This window comes from Gymnoscopelus microlampas (genome assembly GCF_963454915.1).
Source record: "Gymnoscopelus microlampas genome assembly, chromosome: 4".
NCBI classification, from domain to species: Eukaryota; Metazoa; Chordata; class Actinopteri; order Myctophiformes; family Myctophidae; genus Gymnoscopelus; species Gymnoscopelus microlampas.
Window position 1 is genome coordinate 45,663,273 of NC_139941.1, and position 27,804 is coordinate 45,691,076.

The 27,804-nt window shown below is 44.2% G+C and overlaps 1 protein-coding gene across 1 annotated transcript in view; it reads left to right on the forward strand.

The window, feature by feature from the left end:
- cacna1ba (calcium channel, voltage-dependent, N type, alpha 1B subunit, a) overlaps positions 1-27,595 on the forward strand; it is a gene marked incomplete at its 3' end in the record, with an annotated part of 165,251 nt that extends 137,656 nt beyond the window's left edge. Inside the window, 16 exon segments of the mRNA XM_084056021.1 lie at positions 1,848-1,967; positions 3,498-3,563; positions 4,358-4,449; positions 6,592-6,742; positions 8,409-8,536; positions 9,145-9,241; positions 12,980-13,085; positions 15,152-15,259; positions 16,634-16,752; positions 17,802-18,007; positions 18,867-19,008; positions 19,398-19,517; positions 22,276-22,314; positions 23,535-23,784; positions 26,042-26,268; positions 26,978-27,595. Of these exon segments, the coding sequence (XP_083912147.1) occupies positions 1,848-1,967; positions 3,498-3,563; positions 4,358-4,449; positions 6,592-6,742; positions 8,409-8,536; positions 9,145-9,241; positions 12,980-13,085; positions 15,152-15,259; positions 16,634-16,752; positions 17,802-18,007; positions 18,867-19,008; positions 19,398-19,517; positions 22,276-22,314; positions 23,535-23,784; positions 26,042-26,268; positions 26,978-27,595 (2,589 nt within the window).
- Between the last annotated feature and the right edge of the window lie 209 nt (positions 27,596-27,804).

Sequence of the window (27,804 nt, forward strand, 5' to 3'; positions counted from 1 at the left end):
TAAATAGTTTAGTTATTTTAGAAGTGGTTAATCTTTTACTAAGGGGGGACAACTCCCGTCACAAGTTGATGATGTCATTTGTCCATGTGTGGTCCAGCCCTATGGAATGTTATTAGCATGTCCTAATAAAAAAACAACTTAATACTTCCTTTTAATATGATTAATATGAACATCAAAACAATATTTTTTCAAATATACATTCTATAGGGCTGGACCACACATGGACAAATGACATCATCAACCTGCGACGGGTGTTGTCCCGCTTCCGAAAAAGATGAACTTCTAAAATAAATGAAATGTTTAAGGTGTTCACCATTTTTTATTTTAGTTATAGAGGGCAATTATAATGTATTAAGGCACATTTGGCTTATTAGCCAGGGATCCTTTTAACATTACATTACATTACAGTAATTTAGCAGACGCTTTTATCCAAAGCGACTTACAATAAGTAACCACTTAAGCCCTATTATACTTCCTTGTTCGACAAATAGCGAAAATAGCCGATCTACACACTGCCCACACATCAGGATGTGATGCATTGTGAGCTTGTAGATCTGCTGTTTTTGCAATTTTTTAAGAGGGAAAAAAAAGTTAAAGCATTTTTGCAAAAACGTCATGACATCATGACATGCATGTGTAAAATAATTGTCAAATGATGAAGCAACATTTCCCAATAGTAATCCATTCTTCAAATATATATTTATTTATTTCTTGTGAAGTCTTTTTCTTCTTCTCTCTTCTCTGACATTCTTCCATCAGGTGTTCTATTTATCGTTGCTGTCAGGCAGAAACCTCTTATCTCCATATATTCTAACTTTTTGCGTTTTTTCGTAAATTGACGCCCTACTTGATCATACTACAGCGTCAAAGAAAAGCATCAAAAGCAGCAGATCTGCAAGCTCGAAACGCTGCGGCAATTTGAATCCTGAAAAGTAACAGTTGGAAGGTTTCCACCCGACACAGACGTTATTCTGTCCAACTGATAGGAATGCATTTCCTTTTTGTTTTCCATCCAAATGTCCAATGGATGGAAACATTGTTACCGTGTTTGTAGCCAGTCAAGTGTTTGTTACAGGTGACCTAACTGCTTTAAGTGTGTTTTACTGTTCCTCACCGTGTCTTCTTCCTCCTCTCTGTCTTACACTTTATTCTGATTCTTTCTGTCTTTGTCTCTTTGTCTGTCTGTCTGTCCATCTATTGTCTGTCTGTCTGTCTGTCTGTCTGTCTGTCTGTCTGTCTGTCTGTCTGTCTGTCTGTCTGTCTGTCCGTCTGTCTGTTGTCCCATTGTCCTCACTAATGTTACCGTCACCTGCTCCAAAATGTCACTGTTAGACTACGGTGAGTGACTTCACCTGCTGTTATGGATCATTTAATTTACAGAAGTATTGATTGTACTGGACTTGTTTTTGGTAGAACACTACATAAACACCACAAGAACTGGCATGCTTCCGTGAACCTGTGTCGTAGGATGTGACTACCTTTACTTTTCATTTATTTTCGTTTGGTTTGGTTTGTTCTGGTGTGTAAGACTTGCAGCTTTGCTGGTACTTGGTTTTCTTTATTTTGCTCGTTTGTTTCTTTTTTTCTATTGTGACAATGAATTTAAATAGCTATAATGTGGGCATGATAAGCTTCGGCTTATCTTGTTGCCTTTATTGTTCTGTATGTTTAACTCTTATGTTAAATCATGAACTAACTAACTGACTCAGATTTGCGGAAAAGGATAATAAGAATAATTCTCCAATGTGACATGATTAAATGGCGTTTAGTTTCCTGAGCTTGTTGAATTAGTTGTTGTTATAGTATAATATAGTGGTTGATTGACTGGTGTTCTTTGCGGCGTTCAGGCGGACCGTCTGTTGAACCTGAGCTTCCTGAGGCTGTTCAGAGCCGCTCGCCTCATCAAGCTGCTGAGGCAGGGCTACACCATCCGCATCCTCCTCTGGACCTTTGTCCAGTCCTTCAAGGTGACCCATTCACACGCACGCACGCACGCACGCACGCACGCACGCACGCACGCACGCACGCACGCACGCACGCACGCACGCACGCACGCACGCACGCACGCACGCACGCACGCCACGCACGCCACACACACACACACACACACACACACACACACACACACACACACACACACACACACACACACACACATGCATGGATGTCCCAGTCGCCACGACTCATTTCAGTCATTTTTCGGATATTAGTATATTTTAAATGGGTATTTGAAATGTTCAAACTATCAATATAATGCAGTGTTTAAACATTAATGCATTCCACACATTCTACAAGGCTGGACCACATCATCAACTTGCGACGAGCGTTGTCCCCCTTGAGTAAAAGATGAACTGTTTTCAAAATAAATAAAATATGCAAGGTTAGGGGTGTGCCGATATATCGTCCCGCGATATATCGCGATACGTTTTCGCGACGATATGTATCGTTTTGGGGAAAAAAAATATCGTTTTTTTTTCTTACAATCATAATAATCAGGCATGCAAACGGCCCCAAAGTGAAAAGAGTGACAACATGTTTTTTTTTCGGGTCAGGTGTCATACTATTTGGATTCAAAACGGCTATTGTAGCTGAAAAGCTACAAGTTTGCATGTCTGAATAATGCAAAAACAGAATTATTTGTTTGCATTTTCTTTCTTTCTCCTCAATATATTTTCATAATAAAAAAAGTGCGTATCGTATCGTATCGAAATCGTATCGAAGTTGTGAGCCAAATATCGTATCGTATCGTTTCGTGAAATTAGTGTATCGGCACACCCCTATGCAAGGTGTTTACATTTTTTAATTTTAGTTATAGAGGACAATTATAATATATTAAGGCATATAAGGCTTATTAGCCAGGGATCCTTTTAAACTAGTTCTACACACAGAGGTACTGTAACAGCAAAAGGCCCTCTGAAGATTGCCCATTAGAATAATGTGTCTGGGGACAAACAAATATAAGCTACTATAAAGTAATAAAGCATACATAATTCAACCTGTAACCTGTAACCTGTTCAAATGACTTCCAAATCACTGAACATTAGTGATACCAATGGATCTATAGAGCTATCCATCCTACTTTTATTCATGATTTAGAGGAATGGAGTTAATTGTTAAATGATTTATTTACTCATTTATTCTAGAGATATAATTATTATGCAGAGCTACCGTATGTATAAGACAGGTTTGCATTGCTGTTGGTTGTTTTGTAGTGGTTATGTTAAGTATTGAGTCTTATTGAGAGTATGAATATTAGTAAAAATGCTAATAGGGACTCCAAGATGATTAGCTACTGTTACAATACAGTAGCTAATGGGGATGTAAATAAGTAAACAGCTACACACGCGCGCGTGCGCACACACACACACACACACACACACACACACACACACACACACACACGGCTGCACAACCACACAACACCTGGAGTCGCTGCGACTAGATATGAATAATTAAAGGTGTTTTGGTTCCCGTTTTGGTTTGTTTTTCTCCTTCAGGCTCTACCCTATGTCTGCCTGCTGATTGCTATGCTGTTCTTCATTTATGCCATCATTGGGATGCAGGTGGGTGGTGCCTCTCGACTTTCCTGTCACCATACGGTGGCACCATATTTACTGGGAACCTAAAAAATTATAGATGTTGTGCTGTCACTGTGAAGAGTCTTATTCCAAATGGAAATATCTAGCACTTTGCCAAAACAAAGCAGTTCTTTCTGTTTCACCTGCACCATATGTTTGTTGGTTTCGGTATTACACAACCAACTCTTTTACATATTGGATCCTATGTATTTTACACCTGCAATTTTTAAAGGTGTTGTGATATTGTTTGTTAAAATAAGTGTTTAATAGCTCTATATTCCCATAGTAATCATTTCTCTCCAGCTCTTTAGTAAACAGAAAATAAATATTCATGTCTGGTGAACGGAACTCATACAGGTTACAGGATAACGTGAAATTGGACGTGATGAAACAGATATGAGCTGTGACTACATTTGAACACAAAGCTGATGAATTATCTTTGTGGGGTTCTGTCATCTGAATGGATAAAACTAGTATCCCAACCTGAAGATGTATTTTCTTTTGACTGAAGAGCTGTGGAGATGGAGAGAGCCCTGTTACTGAACAAACACTCTGAAGCAATGATTACTATAGGACTACTAAAATATGAATATAGAGCTTTTACTTTTTAACAAAAAAGTTTTGTTTTAACCAAAGGCTATCACTTACAGTGCCTTTAATGATAAACTTAATCATTATACAAAATCAATTATTATGCAACATTTTGGACTGAAACTCTTTTATCAGACAATAAATATCCCCTTTCCTCTATCTCTTCCCTTCGTGTTATCGTCCCTCAGGTGTTCGGAAACATTGAACTTAACGAGGACACAGAGATCAATCACCACAACAACTTCCGCACGTTCTTTCAGGCCCTCATGCTGCTGTTCAGGTACGCACTGGTTTACTATGGTTTACCATTCACCTACAGTAAATCTACTATTTTTGGTGCTCGATACTGGCACTCGACTGTAAATCAGGCATACCTCAAACCATAACCCTTAAACCTAACCTCTAAAGGCCTAATCCTAACCCTAACTCCAACCTGTTCTCGATTGGATCAGCGAGGTTGTATTGCACTTATCATGTGAATACACACACACACAGACATACCTCCGCGAGGACATAGCGGACGATCTACGCCTGCCTGCTTCAACTGTGTCAAAACATTGCCTTGTCCGTCAGTGGTTCTCAAACTCTTTCATGTCAAGGACCCCCAAAATGATGAGTTTTTTTTTTGGCTGCGGAAAAATATTGTGCCAGGATTTTTCTAAAATAGCAGATCTACAAGCTCATAGCACGGCACTCTGTGCCACGCTATGAGCTTGTATATCTGCTATTTTTGAATAGCCAAAGTATAAAATATGGTTAAAGTGGTTAAAATGATTGTGACGCCATATTAACTAGTTTAGCTGGGGACCCCCTGGTACCCCCCCAAGGACCCCTGGGGGTCCCCGGACCCCACTATGAGAACCAATGTTGTACGTCACCTAGAAAGAGAGTGCCAGATGTGCCAATGTCAGATTGGCCCGGCGCCTCCCTCCCTACCTGCCCACTCGTCTCTCACTGAAAATGAATTACTAGGAGCGTCTGTCGCTACCCGTCTGAAGAGCGCACAACTCTACAAATCTTTTTTAAACCATAAAAACAACTCAGATGTCACAACAAACGGAACGGTCCTGAGACTCCTCACAATGCCTATTTCTCAAATTCTACTACACTTGAGGGGGGAGTTTGGCCCTCACAAGTACAGTAATACAAGTACACGCGCGCACGCAAACACACGCACGCACGCACGCACGCACGCACGCACGCACGCACGCACGCACGCACGCACGCACGCACGCACGCACACACACACACACACACACACACACACACACACACACTTCATAGTTTACTTCATAACTTAGAGATGTTGGGTATTTAAACAATTAATAATTCTGGCATTTAGCAGGCCCTCATCCAGATTGTAAGGTTACAATAAGTGCGATGAACATTAAACATGTGGACAGCGTCCTATCAGTTTGAAGGGCAGGTTGCTATAGTGATTCACTGCATCATTTAAAAAGGGCAGCTGCTGTGTCCTCATTTGCTCTGGGTCTATGGCAGTGATTCTCAAAGTGGGGTCCGGGGACCCCCAGGGGGTCCTCGAGGGCATGATGTACAGTTTAACCACTTACGTAACTATTTAAAAAATAGCGAAGATAGCTGATCTACAAGCTTGTAGATCTGCTTGCACAAAATAGGGATGCCAGGTTGAAAGTGGTTAATTAGTTAGACTGTTGTAGTTTCTGTAATTAATCAAATCTAACAGCTAAGATCCTCTCTTATGAGGGGTCCTTGGCACCACATTCTTTCAAAGGGGGGGTCTGCGGCTTAATTATGCATCAATTTTGGGGTGAAATGTGACAAGAAAATGGTTGAGAAGTACTGCTCTATGGAAAAGTAATTTTCCTGGACCACTGATATCCAGCTGTGATTCTGTTTCATATTTTATGATCCCGCTGAATTATGTAGTTAGCAGTAAGGAGTGCAGAAAATGACACGCACACACACACACACACACACACACACACACACACACACACACACACACACACACACACACACACACACACACACACACATGCCAGTCAGTCAGCCAGTCAGTCAGTGAAGCACGCAGCCCTCTGGAGACCAGGATGTTGATTTGTAACAGGAAGAAAGAACAAGGTATTATAACGGTGAACATCTCCCCAGCCTCCACTGTTCTGCTACACTGTATTGTATTCTTCTTAACCCATTAAGGCCTGAGGCCGATTCTACAAATGCCTTCTAAATAAAACTTTTTCACGCCAAAGACCCCCAAAATGATATGTATTTGGCCGCAGGCCCCCTCATCTGAAAAGGTTTTGTGCATGTTCAAAAGGTATCACTGGTATACACACTACCTTTAATGTAATAAGTGTCTCTCTGTCTGTCTGTCTGTCTGTCTGTCTGTCCGTTTATCTCTGTCCATTTCCTCTCATCTAACCGTCTGTTGGTGGGTCAGGAGCGCCACGGGCGAGGCGTGGCACGAGATCATGCTGTCGTGTTTGAGTCACAGGGCGTGCGACGAGCGCTCAGGAACCCACGGGAAGGAGTGCGGCAGTGACTTTGCCTACTTCTACTTTGTCTCCTTCATCTTCCTCTGCTCCTTCCTGGTCAGTGCCAAGTGCAGTTTGATACAGCTCTACTCACCTACCGTAGCCTATTAGTATCATTATGTTTATTAACCAACACTATTTCATACTTTAAGCAATAGCTAGAATCTGCAAACTCACAAGTTCACAATTTCTGTAATTTTCTAACAACGTTTTACACATTTTGCCTATAATGACATAATAGGATGCCAGGTATTGGAAAAAATACATGCCATATGTATATTTGTACATATATATGAAAAGGATAAAACATTATCACTATTACCAATGTGGTGCTTTGAGTGCCATGTTTTGTTGTTGTTGCTGTTGTTGTTGTTGTTGTTGTTGTTGTTGTTGTTGTTGTTTTGGGGGGTGGGGGGGTGTAACAGAGACAAGTGAAATCAATAAAATACATTCATACAATGTCAACGTACTAGACAAGTAAAATAAGTAAAGGTAAAAACGTGGGTACTGTAAATGGAACCTGTTACAACTCAACTAATTGATGGTTAGGTGCAGCTGCTATTCAGCCAGCTCTTTATGGAGGACTATGGCCTGCAGGTAACCCATTCCACATAACTGCTGAAGAGTATTAAAAACAAGTCCCTTCCCATACAGCTTTATGAATCTGCTAGGTACAAACTCGGTGGAAGCTTTGTACCTAGCAGAGTAAGGGCAATAGTTTGTTAGTTTGGCTGCTTTCATGGCTCGCTGCTGCACAACCATAATTGGACAGATCTAAACAGGCGGATCTGACTCTCATATCGCACAGATCAGCAGCATGAGAGCAGAGAGAGAGAGCAAAGCTCACGAGGATGCAGTACATGTCATGTACTGTAGCTTGACATCTAGGACATGTGAAAGGTGATTGGTTTGCGTGCTAAAGAGTGGACCAATCAGCTGAGCCCGCGTCTCAGGTCCTTGAATTAAATCCTCGACACGAGTGGCAAAATGGCGGACCGACTTCTAGTCCCAGTTTGAGTGAGGATAGAGGAGCTAGAACAGAGAATAATAATGCCGCGTTCACACCGGTAGATACAAAAGATACAAAGATACAAAGCTACACAGCGTACGTGTTTGTAGCTTTGTATCTTTGTAGCTGAAGTTGAAACCAGCTCAACTTTTTTTTGTAGCTTTGTAGCTGTTGTAGCTCGTTGTATCTTCATGTCGCTGGCTTCTGTTGAAAATGAACTGTAGCCTGTATCTTTGTCGCTGCCAGTGTGAACGCAGCATAAGGACCTGAGATGCCGCCCGATTCCCTGAATGAACCTTACGTTGCTTGCGTGGCTGCGTCATTCAAGCAGTCACATCATCTTTGAGCATTAGATTCAACTGGCTGTGATAATACAATTAAATAGATGTTGAATATATACCAGAACTGTGTGAAATGATATTTGAAGACATTCATTCCAGTGAGAAGTCCATGTTAAAAAAGAAAAGTACGCTGCATAGACGATAAATGATCTAAACTACCAATTAAATTGGGATTCAGAGATTGTTGATGTTCAATAAAATATAATAAAAACTAAACAAAAAACTATTTATCCCAGAGGAGCAATTAGTTAATTTAAATCTCTGACAGCATGTGTCAGAAGTTGTCTGGTAAAAAACAAGTATTAAGTCTCATTTGGCCATCATTTTCTGAGCCAGATGTGTGGTGTGTGCTCACAATGCGTCTCTGTTCCAGATGCTGAATCTGTTTGTGGCCGTCATCATGGATAACTTTGAGTACCTGACCAGAGACTCCTCTATCCTGGGACCTCATCATCTGGATGAGTTTATCCGGGTTTGGGCTGAGTACGACCCTGCAGCGTGGTATGTGTCCCCCCCACCCCTTCTTGCTGACTGCTGGGTTTTGTACTAGTGATGGGTCGTTCATGATCGATTCGTTCAAAATAACTAGTTATTTGGCGTGAACGTGAACAAACCCGCTCACTTCCTGAAGATGTTACGTTCACGCTTTCGTTCATGCCCGAAAACGGGAGGGCGGGCTGTTCCCGTGATAGACAGCGGTGCGGTTGAGTAGTTTTTCACTGGACATGAACGAATCATTTGAACGAATCATTTGAACGAATCGCTTGAACGAATCATTTGAACGGATCATTTGAACGGATCATTGCCGTGAACGTCAACGAAATCGTTAGTTCACTGAAATTAACGTTTTTTTCCCACCACTATTTTGTACCCCCCCCTCCCACCACCACCCAGTCAGACATTACATTACCATAGAAATTAGATTGGGGAGGAGTAGACGACCTTGGTGTCTCTCTCTGACCCCCTGTCCAGGGACGGTTTATTCACTATCTTGATTTGCAGTCAGCCACCCCCCCCCCCCCCCAACCCCCCACTAATGATGAATTATTTTCTCTCTTGAAGCTGTCCTGAACGTTTGTGTTTATGTATCTGCTTGTTCTTCTTCACAGCGGACGGATTTCCTATAAGGATATGTACAATTTGTTACGCGTTATCTCGCCCCCCCTTGGCTTAGGGAAGAACTGCCCTAATAGGGTAGCATACAAGGTTTGCAACCACCAGTCACCTCCGTCACTCTAGGGTGCTTTGTGTACCTCTATGCCAAGAGACGTTTTTTTTAACTTGAATGGCTGTGCACCAATGAAACTCGCCTACACACTAAGCACCCGCCCCTCTCCAGACTGATTGGCTTTTGGTTACCGAACGCCAGAGTGGAAACAAAGCTTTCAAAGCCCCCGGCATGGCTGCCCGCCATGCCGCCCGCCATGCCGCCCACCTTTCTGCGCCCATCCTCTATGGTGGATGGGCTGAAAACATTCTGCTCAGTACCTTCCCCCCCTTTTCTATGTACAATCGGATTAAACATTCAAACCCCCAAATGTTTAGTCATGACGATAAAAAAAAAAGTCAAAATGATCTTTCTATTCAGATCTTGAAACCATCTGAATGGGATCAAACAGGCCTCACAGGGCCATACTTTTTCGGTTCCCTTTTCCCTTTGGGCGCATGCAAAATGTCAAAGAAAGGAAGGCTATGTAAAGAAAAGGAAAAAAGCTATAAAAGGGCTGGCGTTGAAACCTTTGTCTCCGTTGCACCTGGCAGGACACCAGTGGGATGTCTGCAAGCATGCCGAAGCAGACATTCCCCACAGTTACGATGCTGTCATTCTCTGATCCCTCATCATCCAACCCCCCCGCCCCCCCCAACCAGTCCCCCCCCCCCCCATCAAAACACACCCAAATCCCCTCTCAACAGAACTCTTCTCTACCATCCCATCATGTCTCTCCTCTCAGGGATCCTGAGCGTCACCATAGCGATGCATCCCCGTGCCCTGGCTCCAGCGGCCGAGGATGGCATTCATTATTCATCTCACTTCTTCCAGGAAATCTAAATAACAACAGATTTCTTGTGTTTGTTTGTTTGTTTGTTTATTTGTATTGTTTTTATATGCTTTGTCATCCTTTTGTTGATTTTTCTCCCCCTTCTGTTACTGTCGTCCCTCTCTAACTCCCCATCCTTCTCTCGTTTGGGTTGTTTTCCTTTTCTTTATGATTTTCTATCTTCTTGTAAAGTGGCCGTATCAAGTACCTCGATATGTATCAGATGCTGCTCCACATGTCCCCACCCTTAGGTTTGGGAAAGAAATGTCCACCAAGAGTCGCCTACAAGGTAGATCCCCCACCCACCTCCCTATCCTCCCTTGCCTTCTCCTCTGCTCGACAACCTGTGTCCTTCCCCATTGGCTTGACCTCCAGCCAGTGTCTGTGCTCTGCAGTTGTTCCCTTTCCGTGTTCTTCGATTTGATTTGCTAAAGTGCTCTCGATATTTTTGGTGTAGCCCCTTCCCCTCTACCTCCCCCTGCCTCTTTCTTCTCGATACTGCTTGATATTAAGAGCAAGCTAGCTAAGCTTAGCTAAGCCAGTGTGGGGCAATGTCCATATGAACCTAAGCTGAGCAAGTTAAACGTACCATAATAGGCATACCTATAAGTAATGTTACATCATAGTCTTAAGCTAGAACATACAGTCAAGTGTCAGAAAAACTACAGTGACCTGTTTTGTGACAAGCCCCCAAGTAACTTGTAATGTCAGAGTATCAGTAGAAAGCACTCAACACGCCAGCCATGCATTGTTATTATTTCTATATTGAAGTTATATAGTAATGAACATCTGGTACTCCTGTTGTCTCATTATTAATAATAATAATAATAATAATAATGACATGAGTATAACATAACATCTCCATGAAGAGACTTTGCTCCCTTCTCCTATTACAGAACATCCCTCCAATAGTTTGATGATGTAGGCAGAGTTTTAGTCTGTGGAGCAGTGTGTGTGTGTGTGTGTGTGTGTGTGTGTGTGTGTGTGTGTGTGTGTGTGTGTGTGTGTGTGTGTGTGTGTGTGTGTGTGTGTGTGTGTGTGTGTGTGTGTGTGTGTGTGTGTGTGTGTGTGTGCGTGCGTGCGTGCGTGCGTGCGTGCGTGCGTGCGTGCGTGCGTGGCTTCTGTTGCTTTATTTGTGGGAGATTTACACGTACGCTTTTATACTTGTGTGAGTCTGTCTTTGCTGTAACTCATTTCTTTCCATCTTTTCTGTCATTTCTGTCTATTCATTGATGGTTTGACTGTGTGTGTGTGCGTGTGCGTGTGCGTGTGCGTGTGCGTGTGTGTGTGTGTGTGTGTGTGTGTGTGTGTGTGTGTGTGTGTGTGTGTGTGCGTGCGTGTGCATCTCAGCATCTCCCTCCCTGTCTCATTCTGACTTGGGTCTGTCTTACTTTTGCACTGCCAGTCTGCCACTGATAGTACATGTAGGTGAATGCTTTTTGTGTTCAGGGGAGCTCAACTCTACAGCAACAAACACACACAGCATCCAGTATGGATGTACAGTAGTGGCACCATTAGAGCTATACTACGTACCAAGTCCTCTTGCTAAAGCTGCACAGGTTTGATGGGATGGAAATGATTGTCCTCATTGATAGCTGCTACCATAGACATAAAGTGTGACTTAAAGCTCAATTACACTTTGGTAGAGGTTTGGGTTGTGTATTTACCTTGCCATCATGATGGAACTCCAAATATCACTACACTATATCAGATATATTCAATAGTTAATTCATTGAAAAACGGTCTTGTCATTGACTTACATTGCACCGTAAAACAGCTCAAAAGGCATTGTTTTAGCACACAAACTAATGTAAACAAAGTTGATTCTGCCATGGTAGAACATTAGCCCCAGTATTGTGTTGTTGTTATTTAAAATTAAAATGTCAACTCATTCCTTTTGATTTTACTATTTAGTCAAATTAGGAAGAAGATCCGGATCCACAGATATAGGCCAGTGTAAAAAAGAATCCATCCACATTGATTGTGTTTGTTTGTGTGCTAAAAGGTGACTTTGAGACCTATTTTACCATGCGATGTAATGTCAATGGTTAGACAATTTTGGATGATCAATTTCTAATCAACGGAGCAACTATTGAACATATGCAGCCAATGTTTGGAGTTGCATCAGGGCAAGATAACTAACTGCACAACCCAAACCTCTACCACGGTTTAATTGCGCTTAAAGTTCTCCCAAACCCAAGTTGATCATTTGCTAGGAATGGCAACCACAGAGTCGAGCTCCTGCAATTGTTGAGGCACCTCCATGGTTATGCGTACACGCCTTCTCTCACCTTTTTTTCGATCAATGTCAGTCTTGCATCGGTGTACTTTGACTTGCAGCATAGTGCATACTGTAGCCTCTAGCAGTGAATGTGAATGTCTAGTTTGTCTCTCTCTGTCTGTCTCTTCCTCTCTGCGTGGTCGCCAGGAAAGCTTTTTGTGTGCTGTCAAGAATGTTGATAATTTTCACCTATTTAGCCAAACTAGAGCTTAGATTTGAGACCAAGGTTGGCCACTTTCAACCTGGCGTCCCTATTTTGGGCATGACATTATAGGCGAAAATCTACAATTTCTGTCACAAATAGTGAAAATTGTAGATCTACAAGCTCACAACGTGTTGCAATGTGACGTGTTATGTGCTTGTAGATTGATTATTTTTGCCACACACAACCATGGTACAACAAAGTATAATGACAATTTTACTGTGTGCATGTCAGACAGATTTGGTACTAGTATTAGTACTAAGATAATGTGCATAATAATACATTCTTTCAAATTCCTTCAGTACACAGATTGATTTCTCTGCCTTGACTTGGGATTCGGGGTTTGGGCTATTGTTTTTTGCTCTGTGTGCAAGTGATCTAACCCCGCCCCTCCGTCCACCCCCTCCCTCTCCTCTCCTCAGCGGCTAGTGAAGATGAACATGCCCATCGCCGATGACAACACGGTCCACTTCACCTCCACACTGATGGCCCTGATCCGCACCGCTCTGGAGATCAAGTTGGCCTCAGGTAGAGACTGACGGGTGTATGCCAGCATAGCTGCAGAGAACTAGGCGTGTAACAGTTAATCGAACAAATCGATAGTCGATAATTTAATAAAAACCTGAAAAGTGTGCTCCTCGGAGAGCAAAGGTCTCCACCAGGCTGGGTTGCCTACCCAGGGCCTGCAAACCTCAGAAGGCAGTCATAGCCAATTAGCAGCCCCAACATGCCTATTCTAGGGGGAACATTCGATTTACAAGCTCAAAACACGCTTGCAGAACGGCTATTTTTGGCAAAGAGATTTTGGCAAAAGCGGTCCGACTACAGTTGCAACTCAAGTCCGTTTCACTAAGACTAGAGGGTTTAAAATAAATGGTTAAAACGACATCTGGTTGGCTGAGCAACCAACCACGATACAATACATCTAGTTTGATTGTGTGGTGGTTTCCCAAGAGACCTGCACTTCCAATTTACACTAATGCAATAATATTGCATTATTTAAGCTATTATATAATTATAGGTTCACAAGACTCTAATCAAAGACTTTAATGAGAACAGTGAAGAAAGAAAGAAAATCGAATGAATAAAAAAAAGGGTGAAAAAATGTAATGAAATAATTTCTTCAAAAAAATAGCAATAAGAAGAAAAGAAAAGATGTTATCAAAATGTCACACTTAACACCCTGCTATTCCCAACCAGGCAGCCAGCTGCTGCCTTTTTGTCTTCTCTCTTTAGAGCTTGGAATGAGTAAATATGGGTCCCATTTGGGCTCATTATAAAGCCTGTGTGTGTGTGTGTGTGTGTGTGTGTGTGTGTGTGTGTGTGTGTGTGTGTGTGTGTGTGTGTGTGTGTGTGTGTGTGTGTGTGTGTGTGTGTGTGTGTGTGTGTGTGTGTGTGTGTGTGTGTGTGTGTGTGTGCGTGCGTGTGTGTGTTTGTGGCGCATTCTGCAGTATAAATGAGGGTCTTCTTCCTCACTCCTCGCCACAGGAACGATTGTTACTCTCCGCCAGGAGAGTATTGTTATCACTGCGTTTTCACTTTCTAAACATGACACACCGATTGGTCAAGCCTCACGTGACACGTGAAATACTGTGATCTGATTGGCTAGTGACGCCACCGGGCCTATATATACATGGCATCACTCTGACAGTGTCTCCGCCACTGTCAGAGTGAGGTAAGACGGGAACCATGAAATGGCTGCATGGCTTATACATAATTGGCAGATAGGACAGATAGGACATTTATATAGACAGGAGGGATATGACATAGGACACTTATACAGACAGGAGGGATAGGACACTCACACAGACAGAACGGAAGAGGACACTTACCCAGACAGGTTGGATAGGACACTTACATATACAAGAGGGATAGCGACCTATAAATACATGTGTCACTGTGATAAGCCAGATTCCAATACCGAAAATCCGGCCACTAGCTCACTCCCAGACCTTCGAACCGGAAGTAGTCAAGTAGTCGCGGTCCAATTGTTCCTATCTGTCTTATTGGACAGATAGGACAGATAGGACACTTATATAGACAGGAGGGATATGACACTTACATAGACAGGACGGATAGGACAGGAGGGATAGGACACTTACACAGAATGAACGGAAGAGGACACTTACCCAGACAGGATGGATAGGACACTTACATATACAAGAGGGATAGCGACCTTCGCGACCTTCGAACCAACACAAGTCTTCTGGCGGAGAGTTGTGCTCCGAGGAGCACTTTTTCTAGTTTGTTTTGTTCTCACCATAAATCCAGAGTTATGACCTCAGCCCAGCTGGTGGTTCAGCCACCAGCTTCTGTCCTGTCTCTCTCTGTCCCATACATACTGTGCAACCTAGAAGATGACATACTGTTTATAAACATAAATGTATAACACTTAAGCCAGCTAAGATTATTTTTCGCAACCCCGGTTCTCTGATGATATTTTATACTTAGCCGTACGACAGCACGATCAATAGCCGATCTACAAATTCTCAATCTTGTTTGCTCATTTTGAAATTGTGGGACGCCAAACGTCAAGTGAATATAAACATAAATAGATCTACAAAGTGTGTATCTGTGTGTGTGTATATCCACAGGGATGGTGGCCCAGCGAATGTCAGATTCTGAGCTGAAAAAGGAGCTGTCCACAGTGTGGCCAAGTCTCTCCCAGAAGACCATGGACCTGCTGGTAACACCACACAAACGTAAGCAGCTCACTAACACGCACACGCACACGCACGCGCACGCGCGCGCGCGCACACACACACACACACACACACACACACACACACACACACACACACACACACACACACACACACACACACACACACACACACACACACACACACACACACACACACACCTGTACCTAAATGATGCGTTTACTGTATGGCTACTCAAAATCGTACACAGTACTGTATGTACATAGCAGATCTACAAGCTCATAAGCTTGCTATTTTCACTATTAGTCATTTGACGAATAGGGCTCAATTAAGTGGTTAATTGAACTCAGAGACTGTAGAAATGGAGCCAAATGGAGCCATAAGGGTGTAATCAGATAGATAGATAGATAGATAGATAGATAGATAGATAGAATAGAAACCAACTCTATAACCTTCAACTTTGGACGAACAGTTTCGGACTAACTACTTGAACCCTGGCATGTCCTGGGGGGAACATTCGTCCAAAGATTTCTGATCTGCTACTTTTGGTGTAGATTTTGTGTAGGGTTTGCGTCTTTCTTTAATCAACGTCTGTGTGTGTATGACTGTGTACTTTTACCTCCACACAAATTGTAAGTGGATTTGAGAAGACCATCATCATTTTCAGTCATGAGCTGTGCCTTCACTGCCACCTTGTGGTAGGATTTATGTACCACTATTTGACTGTATAAACTATTAGCACCTCATTAGTCTGTGGCATTTCCAGGCAACGTTGCATGTTCTACTGTTTGATTTGTTTGCCTTGAAAATCTATTTTAATTATGGGCCATAAATACATTAAATGGTTTGGATGTAAGGTTTCCTTCCTTTGGGCTAAATCTCGAGGGAGACTTAAGAGGCGCAAATAGAGATGAATGGGGCATGAATGAGTCAGCAAAATTACCTCTCTTTCTCTCTTTTTATTTCAACCTCTGCTGCTCTTATTTCCTCCTCTCCTCCCCTCCTTATCCTTGTCTTCTATCCTCCCTTCTCTACTCTTATTCATTTATTGACTGAGTCCCTCAGGTGTCTACACTAGGCCCCCTACCTTTCTCCCTCAACACCAAATATCTTTGCTGAAAATAGCCGATCTCCAGGCTCACAACATGTAGCACTGCGTTGTTGTGAGCTTGTAGGCGATTTTTGCCAAATGTTCGGCCCAGAATCGTTTCGCCTGGGTTCAAGGCTCTTCATTTACAAACCCCCTGGGGCTTTTAATGTTATCCTTTTAGCTTAACCTTTGACCGTACCACCTGTGCTATTAACAATCCTGCCAATAAGGTATTCAATTCCTCCTCTGCTTTTCTTCTCTCCTCTCCTTTTCCCCCCTTGGCTCTCCTCCCCTTCCCTTCCTTCTGTTCATCCTCCTCTCAGACAATGAGCTGACAGTGGGGAAGGTTTACGCGGCCCTGATGATCTTTGACTACTACAAGCAGAACCGAGCCCGCAGGCTCCAGCAGCTCCAGCAGCAGAACAGCGGCACAGGCTCTCAGGTAGAGCACACAACCATGCATGTGTGCAACACACACACTGCATATGTACACATGTTTGCACTGCAAGCAAAACACACACACACACACACACACACACACACACACACACACAGACACACACACACACACACACACACACACACACACACACACACATGCACACGCACAGGACACAGCACATGCACAGAAATGCGCACGTACGCACACGGAGACAATATGGAAACCTGCATGCACACTGTACATCTGCATACTTTTATGCACGCACATATGGAAACAGCATTACTGTATGCATGCACACACGTGCATGCATACCAAAAAATAGCTGATCTACAAGCTCACGATGGCACGGCGCAATGTGCTGTGAGCTTGTAGAGAGCCTATTTTCAGTGTGCAACACCCACGCGCAACTACTGTAAGTATAGCTCAAGTCCAGTGGTTGCATTTGCAGGTGGATTCCCAGATTAATTTTCTATCGACCTATTTATCAAACAAACGTTGTTTGTGTTTCATAAGTAAGTGACTCTAGGGACGAGTAAGAGCGCACACTGTACCACATCAATATTGCTATAGTTCTTACTGTAGCTGACCCCAGTTTAAATCCGTCCAGAGACACTACTGCATGCCACCCCCCCCTCTCTCCTGCCTTTCCTGTCTCTGTTCACTGTCCTATCTGAATAAAGCCCAAATTATTCAAAAACAAGTCACTTCAAATATAACTGGGTGACTGCCAAAGTTGCCAGTAGGGCAGAGAAACTCCCCATGCACCACTGGCCAAATGTAGGTCAGTCTTTGACTCTGGCTTTGCTCGGCACATACCCAAACATGCACGTTAAATACGCACACCTTCCGCACACAACACAACACGACACAGACACAACACCACCTGCATGGCTGCTAGAAAAAAAAGAAGAATAGCGAATATTGTGGCCCGGGTCTTCACAGGTCGGGTGCCTTGTGCAAAAATCCTGTAGGACTGGGGTTCAACAATATTCTTGCTTGCTGCCTCCTTGAATGTCTTCAGCATGTTGCCATCCATCTCTTCTCCACAGAGCAAGGTCCAGGCTCTGTTTAAGCCATTGCTGCCTCTGACTCACATGCAGGAGAAAGACCTGCCCATGATGCTAAACAGCGTGGAGCCTCCCAGCATACTCCAATCCAAGTCCCACAACAAATTCCAGCAACCCATTCACCTACCCCAGCCCACCCTGCCCCCGGCTAGACCCAGCTCCAACTCTCTCAACAATGGAGGCACTTTGTAAGTTTGCTGCTGCGGGTTCAAGTCAAGACCGGTGCAATGCAAGATAGACCGTGATCTTTTGATTTTAATTCCTTAGTCTTAGCCTTTGTGTGTTAGTGTTTTTTTTCCGAATAAAGTTGTTATTTTGTTGTATTCTCCTCCCCCTCATGTAAAGTGCCTTTGGGTACTTAGAAAAACGCTAGATACATTTGAGATATTATTGTCTCCGCCAGAGGTGGAGAGTATGTTTTCGTCTCCGTCCTTCCGTGTGTCCGCCAAGCTAACATTGGTCAAGCTTCACGTGACACGTGACAATATGTTGAAAGGGTGTCCTTTGATTGGCTAGCGAGACGCATGACGAAATAGAAACCTATAAATAGGTATGTCACTTCAAAAAATCATTTATATTTTTTGAAGTGAGCTTCCATCAGCCAAGCTAACATTGGTCAAGTGACAGGTGACAATATGTAATATAAATAGGTAAGACAGGATTAATCAGGAACAGTACTGGCGGAGACCTGTGCTCCGAGGAGCACATTTTCTAGTTATTATTATTATATTTTTTTAAAAATATATTTTTGGGACAGCAGTATTACAATCATACGATTTGTCAACAGGCATTTCTTCTGTTGTCCACAGATATTAAAAATAAGATAAGAAATTCAGTGAGATATTTAATGGTTACATAAAAACAATGGAAATGAGCCACAAGAAGACCTGAGAGAGTCCCCAAAATAATTAAGTATAGTACAGTATATGAACAAGACAATATTATTTCATTCCATCCTTGCCTCCACAAAACCCGTCTGTAAAGGCCTCACATACTCGATATGGATATGGATAATTTATCAGACCTTTGTTTACTGTTGGCCCTCAGGCCAGGCCATCATGAACACAACATCAAAGGGTCATCTTCATGGGTGACAGAGAGATCAAAGGAAGTGCCCAGCAGGCCTAAGAACAAACGCACTCCCTCCAGGGTTCCATCAGAGGACGCTCCTGACACCGCCAGCCCTCAGGTATACTCACTGACCCCTCAGGTATACTCACTGAACACAATGCTTCTCAAAGTGGGGGGGGGGTTCTTAGGGAGGTTCCAGGGGGTCCCCAGCAACTATGTACTATGTAGATACATTGGGGATATTATAAACATCATGTGTGAGAAATGCACAGGAAACATTTAATCTCAAACTAACTGCATGGTTCTCTTCGTGTTGTACATGAATGTGTGCTTGGGTGTTCGTTCGTCTGTGTGTGTGTGTGTGTGTGTGTGTGTGTGTGTGTGTGTGTGTGTGTGTGTGTGTGTGTGTGTGTGTGTGTGTGTGTGTGTGTGTGTGTGTGTGTGTGTGTGTGTGTGTGTGTGCGTGCGTGCGCGTGCTCACTCGTGCATGTATGTTTGTGTGTCCAGGAGTCGGTAGAAATGAGGAAGATAGAAACCAGTGCGAGTAGCTCCATGCCAGTACCAGGCTCTGGTCTGGAGAACCAGGGCCGCGCCGTGTCCATGCCTCGACTCAACACTGAGATACAGGTAGACACACTGGCACAGATCTACAGATGCAGATACAGATAATAGCAGATATATAAGTACAAATAGCAGATCTAGAGGCTCTGACCTTGTATCACATTTTCATTAATTTGTAGTGCGGTGCCGCAGTGCCGCAGTGCCGCATCGTCCCTGTTCTGGGGGGAACATCTGGTGAAAACAGCCGCTCTACAAGTTGGCACGATACTACTGTGTGCTTAAAAGTTAATAAACTTAGGTTAATGTACTGGTGTACTGTAATGCCATTCAACTATAATGTCACCACAAATCTCTCCTTTGGCGAAGGCCAGATGGGAGCTGGGCTTCACTTCCATCCAATGTACATTCATTTAGGACCGAAAACCTCGAGATGAATCCTTTTCACTTAACATAAGCGGATCCTCATTTCCTGGAGTGATATCGATATTGATCGATTTCTGCGTTTAGAGTGCATTCCTTTCATGGCCCAATTAGGACGGCCATTCGTTGATCCTACACTTTTAGCGCCGAGAAGTCCCACAGTAATCTGATTAGAGTCTGGCTCTCTGCCAAACTATTTGTCCTGCATTGTGTGTGTGTGTTTTCTCTCTCCCACTGGCCAACAGAATGGATGATTGTGGCTCAAAATGGCTGCAGGCCGAAGCGGAGAGAGAAAGAGGAAGAGAGAGTGTGGGACTTTTCTTTCACCAGGGAATAGGATGTTGAGAGTAACTGGGTGGGGGGTCGGCTGGGGGGACGGTGGGGTCGGGTGGGGGGTCGGTGGGGTGGCTTGTTGACTGGTTGGCTGATTTCTCTCACCTTCAAGAATTTCCAGGAAATCCCCTCAAACTCGTGCAATTAGTGCTGGCGTTTTAGTAATAGCTCTGCTTTTGTCCGAGCATAATGGAACCCAGTGGTCTTTGGAATCCCAGCAGTTGATTTTCTCTCTCGGCAGATCGTTTTTCAATCCCTTTTTTTCTCCTTTTTTTTCTCCCAGCTTTCTTTTTTTTTCTTTTGTCGTGTCTCATTTGGCGTTGCTCTTTTCAAGGCAGCAGGTACTGTAGGTCAATGGTTCTAAAACTTTTAAATGTCAAGGTCTCCCCTTAAAGGGATAGTTCACCCAAAAAATGTCTTTTTTTTCTATCGATTAGTCACCCCATGGAGACTTCAGAATTCATTTTTCTCGCATTCCTAAGCCAATAATTTGATGACCAACGGACCGGTAGGCAGCGGTTCCGGTAGGAGAAACAAAGGAGACTCTTCGTGTCTCCCACCGGAACCGCTGCCGGTCATCAAATTATTGGCTTAGGAATGTGACAAAAATAAGAGTTATCCATTCATTCAAGTCTCCATGGGGTGACTAATAGAGCGTGCCAACGACTCGTCACCACGGGGGGCGTGGCATAGTAGCTGCAGACATACTTGAGGGGGGCAATGTTATGTCAACCTGGTTTTTACCCCTCAAAGATGTCTGCCGCTACCAAAAGACACTTGTTGACGCCCGATTCAGGATTTTTGGCACGCTCTATCGATAGAAAATAAGTCATTTTGGGGTGAACTATCACTTTAACTCTGACAGTGTACAAATGGAACCAAACGGACCCGTTGGGGTCCGTTTGGTTCCATTTGTACACTGTCAAAGTTACAGACTTGTAAAGGTCCATTTAAACCCCCTAAAGAAACCCAGAGAGTCCCTGGAATCCACGTTGAGAACCGTTGCTGTAGGCGAGGAGCCGAAAATCTCTGAGCCCTCTGCTCGCCTACAAATTCCTCTTTGTGTTCCAGTGACACGAGACACCCCCAGTCCCAGAACCGTCCCCGGGACACCAGCCCATGGGCACAGGAAGGGAAAAAAGCAGGGTGTCCTGTCACGTTGTCCATAAGCCGCCCATTGAAAGCCGCAGCATAAGCCCCAACCTCGATCCCCCTCTATCCCTGCTGATGCGGCGCATTAGAAGCTGATACTGCTTTTTCATCACCTTTTAATATGCGCAGAAGATAACCCCCCCCGCCACACACACACACACACACACACACACACACACACACACACACACACACACACACTCTGTGTCTCTCTCTTTTCCCTGGTTGACTCTTCTGAGGATCACAAGCTACTGGTGAAGGCTGGTGAAAACAGAAGAAACTGAGTCGGCTGATAAATTCTGTGAGATAGATCTACAAATAGTGTTGTATAGCGGAGGCTGGGGTGGGGGCAGGGGTGGGGTGGGGGGAGGGGGGTGTGCTGAAAGAAAAGGAGGGTGTGTGTTGGGGTGGCGGTAGATGTACAAATGGGGGGAATTTCTCTCCTGAGTGTCGCAATGTGGAATGGGTAATTCTGTCTTATTGCCAGGTGGTGAAATGTGTTGTTCAGACGTACAAGGAAGTCTATATATCAACCGCAGATTACTGATAACACTGGAGCTGCCATAGAGACCTTGGCTTTTCTTGAACTTTCACTGAGCAGTGAATGAAAGCCAAGCCGGCTCCGGTTTCACCGTCTGTAGTTTGTCCTGTGTGTGTTTATTAATGTTCGCCCGTCTCTCATGTCTCATTTTCTCCCTGTTCTTTGTCCAATTCCTTCCTTCCTTCTATCCCTCCTACCTTTGTTTTTTTCTTCCATTCTTTCTTCCTTACTTCTTTCTGCCTCTCTCTCTGACCCCCTCCTCCTCCTCCTCCTCCTCCTCCTCCACCCCCTGCTCCACGGCTCCTTTGTGCCTCCTTAATTGCACCATGTGACCTCCTGTAACACCACGTGACCTCCTGTGATTGCGCCATGTGACAGCGGAGCCACTCGCGTTATTCCCCCGGGATGCAGCTGCCTGTATGTACCCCCCCCCCCTCTTTCTCTCTCTCTGTATGTCTCTGTCTTCAGTGGTCAAAAGTAACTGAGTACATTTACTTAAATAACATTTTGAGGTATTTTTTACTTTACTAGAGTATTTCCAGTTATTTTCAGTACTTTTACTTCTACTCCACTCTCAGAGGCAAATATTGTACTTTTACTCCACTACAATTATTTGAAAACTTTAGTTACTTGGTAGATTTTGATTATTATTACTAAACATACATTAGCCACTTCAACCCTATATACATTTCGGCCATTTGAAAATAGCCGATCTACAAGCTCACAATGCATCGCGATTGGTACTTTGAGTACATTTTGATACCAGCGCCTTTATACTTTTACTCAAGTAAATTTTGAATTCCGGACTTTTACTTGTAACAGAGTATTTCTACATTGCAGTATTGATACTTTTACTTAAGTAAAAAATGTGAGTACCTTTTCCACCACTGTCTGTCTTTGACTCTCTCTCTCTATCCACCCCTCTCTCTCCCCTCCCTTCTACTATAGAGGGGAGACAACATGTTGACATAGAAGGCATTAATAATTATATGTTTACACTGATAATTATAATGTTCATGGATTTTGATACTGTAATTATAACACCCAGTCTGGTGCACAAAATTATACTTAGAGTATACACAGGAACGAATGAGATGACAAGCTGTCATTGCCACACCAAGTATGGCGTTTTGATATGGACACCTGTGTTTTTATTATTCCGTAGGTCAATGAAAGACATGTTTTAAGGCACTGGTGCGTCTAGAACCTGAACAGGTGTTATGCTGCTTCAGTGTTAATGTATACAGTAGGTCACAACAAGATTGTTAAGCCCCCTTTGTTGGGCTATTTCCTCAAGCCGTCATTAGGAAAGAGCTGTTGTGTTTGTTTAAACGTTCTTAAACAATACTTATATACTTAGATAGCGTGTTTTGTTGCACCTTAGGCTATACAATCTTTTTATAGAGATAATAAGGAATTATTTTATGGAAAAAAAGAGAGAATTAACAATTAACAATTAACACTTGAGTTCTCACTTTCCTTTCAATACCATGTTATGTCAGAAGATCATACTGTAAAATGCTATTGTAATTTTTTTTGACACCCAGCAGTACCCAGCATTCATGACTAAACATGAATCACCACTAGGGGGGGACGTCGTTTCACAGAGTCTCACTACTCTCCCTCCCCATCCACAGCCTGTCCCTGATGTCAGCCCCATGAAGCGCTCCGCCTCCACTGTGGCTCCACAGCGCGCCCAGGAGGTCAACCTGAGGGACTACGCCCTGGAGAAGCCCAGCCAGGACAACAGACCTCACCACCATCACCACCACCACCGCTGCCACCACCGCAGGGACAAGGACAGGGAACGAGACAGAGACCGGGACAAAGACAAGAAGCAGAGGTCCCTGGACAGATCCCAGGGAGTACAGCCTCCCAACGCCTCTGGTTAGACAATACACCAACCACCAAAAGACACATACACAGCACTGTATACACACACAGCATCTATACCACCATAGATTGACACACATGGCAGGAAAGACACATTTACTTTAAAGGGATAGTTCACCCAAAAGATTTCTTTTTTTCTATCGATTGATGATAGGCAGCGGTTCCGGTAGGAGACACAAAGGAGACTCTTTGTGTCTCCTACCGGAACCACTGCCGGTCATCAAATTATTGGCTTAGGAATGCGACAAAAACAAAAAGAATATCCTTTAAGAGTGTTAATTTGAGTCCAGTGCTTATCAAACATTTTCAGGTAAAGGCCCCTAAAATTCATTTGTATTTGTCTGTTCCTCATTTAGCTGGGGACCCCCTGGAACCCCCTCAAGGACCCCCTGGGTGTCTCCAGTCCCCACTTTGAAAACCAGTTTTCCCTTCAAATCCAGACCAAATATAAAAATGTCTTAATTTCATTACAGACATCCTTTGCCTTTATGAAACCGTCTTAACGTCCTCCCCATGTGCTTTAGATGGAAGTGTTGGTTTAGTATACAGGGGTCGCTCTTATGTAAGAGCATGTTAACCCAATAAGACCTGAGGCAGATTCTACTAAATGTCTTCTAAATCCCAACAGTTTTTTGAAAAAACCTATGTTGCTACATCAGTGGTTCTCAAACTTTTTCATGTCAAGGACCCCCAAAATGATATGTATTTGGCTGCAGACCCCCATCTCAAAATATTTTGTTGCAGGGACCCGCAGAAGCAAAGATTTGAGTTACAAATGTTCGCTTTAAAAATATACATATTCAAAGATTTGCACACATTTTTTAAAAAATTCAAAAATAGCAGATATACAAGCTCATAGCGCGTAGCCAAGGAAATAAAAAAAATGACACAGATGCGTTCCCGGGTCTAAATGGATTAAAGCTCCAGCAGACTGCAGCCTACAGACACCGTCCTCCTCCTCCCCGCTCCTCCTCATCTGTGATAGAGATCAACAGCGGGTCTCAGTGGAGGGGCGGGCAGCAGGGCCCGGCGTTATGATGGCAGGACTCTTACAGCTGCTCTTTATTACTACAGATAAAAGGAAGCAGACAGACGCGCACACCCAACGACTCGCTAATTTATGGGCACCCTCTCAGCAGGGCAAAAGGCCGCCGAGAGTAAAAAAAATATCAGCAGAGGGGAGAAAGAGCCTTTGGTCTCTCTCTCTCTCTCTCTCTGGCAAAAGTGCTGAGGAATCCCTCCTGTTTCTGACAGTGTGAAGATTCCAAAGAGAGGGTGGCTGTCTGTGCGCAGTGGTGTAAAGTAACTAAGTACATTTACTCAAGTACTGTACCTAAGTACAATTTTGAGGTATTTTTTTTAAACTTTTCTACTATTTCCAATTTTCTATACTTCCATTCCACTACATCTCAGAGGCGAATATTGTACTTTTTACTTTTATTTGACAGCTTTAGTTAGTTACTTTGCAGGCCATATATATACTTCGGCTACTTGAAAATAGCCGATCTACAAGCTCACAACGCATCGCTTTGCGACGCATTGCAGCCTAGGGTGCCTGGACCTCCACGCCGTGGCCCAGGCCATCCTTCAGGTTCTTTTAATTAAAGATGTAGATGTAAGCCTTCCTCAGAATGATCACGCTGAGGAAGGCAACTTTGTTGTCACATGATCACAGGTTTACAGGTGCAGAGAAGTGTTTGAAATTAGTTTTTGTGCAAGCTCCATCGTTTTTGTTTTCAGGAAGGGAGAAAGTAAAGAAGGGGGCTGGAAGGAAGAGCAAGGGGAAAAAGAAATCAAACAGTAAAGAGAAACTTGTCAAGGATAGGCAAATACCAAAGATGTCTACATAGATACACGGAGCATAACCCAGCTGGTACAGTATGTACATGAGGTTAGACCAGTGGTGTGTTATAGTGTTTTCTTTGGAGGGATACGATAATCATTCCCTGCACGACATGCGTGTGGTCGTGGAGATACGTTAGCGCGTTTTCAATGGATTGAAATGGTTAGTAGAGGGCTACGCTTGGCTACGAAAATGTTCTGCAGGTCACGCTATGTATATAACACACCACTGGGTTAGACATAAAGTGCATAAGGTTAGGCACAACCTTGCACCGTGCAAGCTGAAACGCGTTTGTGGCTTTGCACGTGCCCATCTAATCCCTGTGTGCAATGTGTATCAAACAGCTCCCAAGGGTGGATGTTGAATACTAGTGAATGTTATGTTAAATTTCCTTTTCTTCTTGTCAAGGTGCGTTGGAGGATCCGGCAGGGAGCGACCTGACTGCCACCAGGGACAACAGGGCCCACGACCGCGGCCGCTCCCACGAGAGGAAGCATCACCACTCCTCGGCGGACAAGCAGCGATACTACTCGTGCGATCGCTACTGCAGCCGGGAACACTGCCACACCAAATCTGCCGCCGCCAGCTGTGCCACCTCGCCCAACGAGGTGCCGGATACCAGCTTCAACAAGCAGGTGGGAGCGGAGCGCATAGGCATAGAGGACACGATGGCGAATAAGGGTAGACTTATAGCAGTGTAGCGTGAGGCATAGTGTACTGTAGTAGTAACACTGAATACGGGTAAGGCAATTAGAGAGTGTTCATTTAACTCTGAAAGTGGAACATTTTTGATTTTGCTGTGTAGAAAGAGAGAGATAAGATGCTTGATGTCTTGATGTTGATCTATCTGCATGCTCTTACTGCTTTATCTTTAACTTTAACTTTATCTTCTTCTTCTTCTGGCTGCTGGTGCAACCTCTCATGGCCTTTCACTTCTTTTCCCACTTTCTCTTTCCTCACCATTATCTGCTCCATTTTGTCTGTCTTTTTTCCTTTCCGCTGGTGGAAATTCTTTCCTATCCCTGTCTTTTGTCTTTTTTTCTGCCATCTTCATTTGTGATCTGTCATCTCACCTCACATCACATTATGGTGTCTTTTCTTTCCTTTCCTGTCCTTTTCCTTTTCCTAACCTGTCCTTTACTTCCTTTTCCTATAACCTTTCCTGTCCTTTCTTTTCTTTTCCTGTCCGATCCCTTCCTTTCTTCTCCTGTCCTGTCCGTCCTTTTCCTTTTCCTTTTCCTGGCTGCCCTGTCCCTCTCTCGTATTCTTCCTTTCTTCTCCCTCTCTTATGCATTTTTCCTCATCGTTCTATCGTTTCAAATTGCTTGTCCAATTTTCATCCAGGGCAGTGGTTGGGTTAAAGGCAGCAGCCCGGTGACGTTGAGCTCCGGTTCTAGCACGCCTAGCCGCGGACGCAGGCAGCTCCCCCAGACCCCCCTCACCCCGCGGCCCGGGGTGGCCTACAAGACTGCCAACTCCTCCCCCGTGCACTTTGTGTCGGGCCAGGCCGGCCTGGCCGCCCTGAGTCCCGGCAGGCTGAGCCGCGGCCTGTCGGAGCACAACGCCCTCCGGCACAGCGGCGGCTCCTCCTCCCACCACCACCACCTCCCCTGCCCCGTCACTCGCATCAGCTCCGAGCCCTTCCTGGGCCACGGCTACGGGGACACCCCGGGCAGCAGCCCCTCCTACGGCAGCCCCCACGGGAGCCTTCGGGACCAGTTGGACGTCTTCCAGGACGCGGCCTCGCTGTCGCCCAGTCCCCGTGCCGGACGCTCCCCCTCCTCCCACAGGACTGTACTGTCGTCTCACATGGGGGCCCCGCTGCCCCCGTCTCCACAGCAGCAGCAGCACCTGGTGGTGCCCAACGGGTATCACTTCTCCTTTGTGGGCGGCGGCAGCCCAGGCTCTGGCGCCAGGGTGCCCAGGTATTACCAGGAGGCGGAGGAGGACGAATGGTGCTAGCATGGCTTTAAAACAACGATGTTTTTTAACAGTGCATTTTTCGAGGAACTGTGATGAGTTTTATCATCTTCTTTGAAGGCCTTTTGTTTACATTGTCTTGCTGTGTGTGTTTATAATGATGTGTTTTAGTCCTAAATCAGAGAGGTGAATGGGAAGGATGAAGGATATTTGAAGGAAAGAAAATGTAAGGGGTGGGGGGGGGAGGGGGT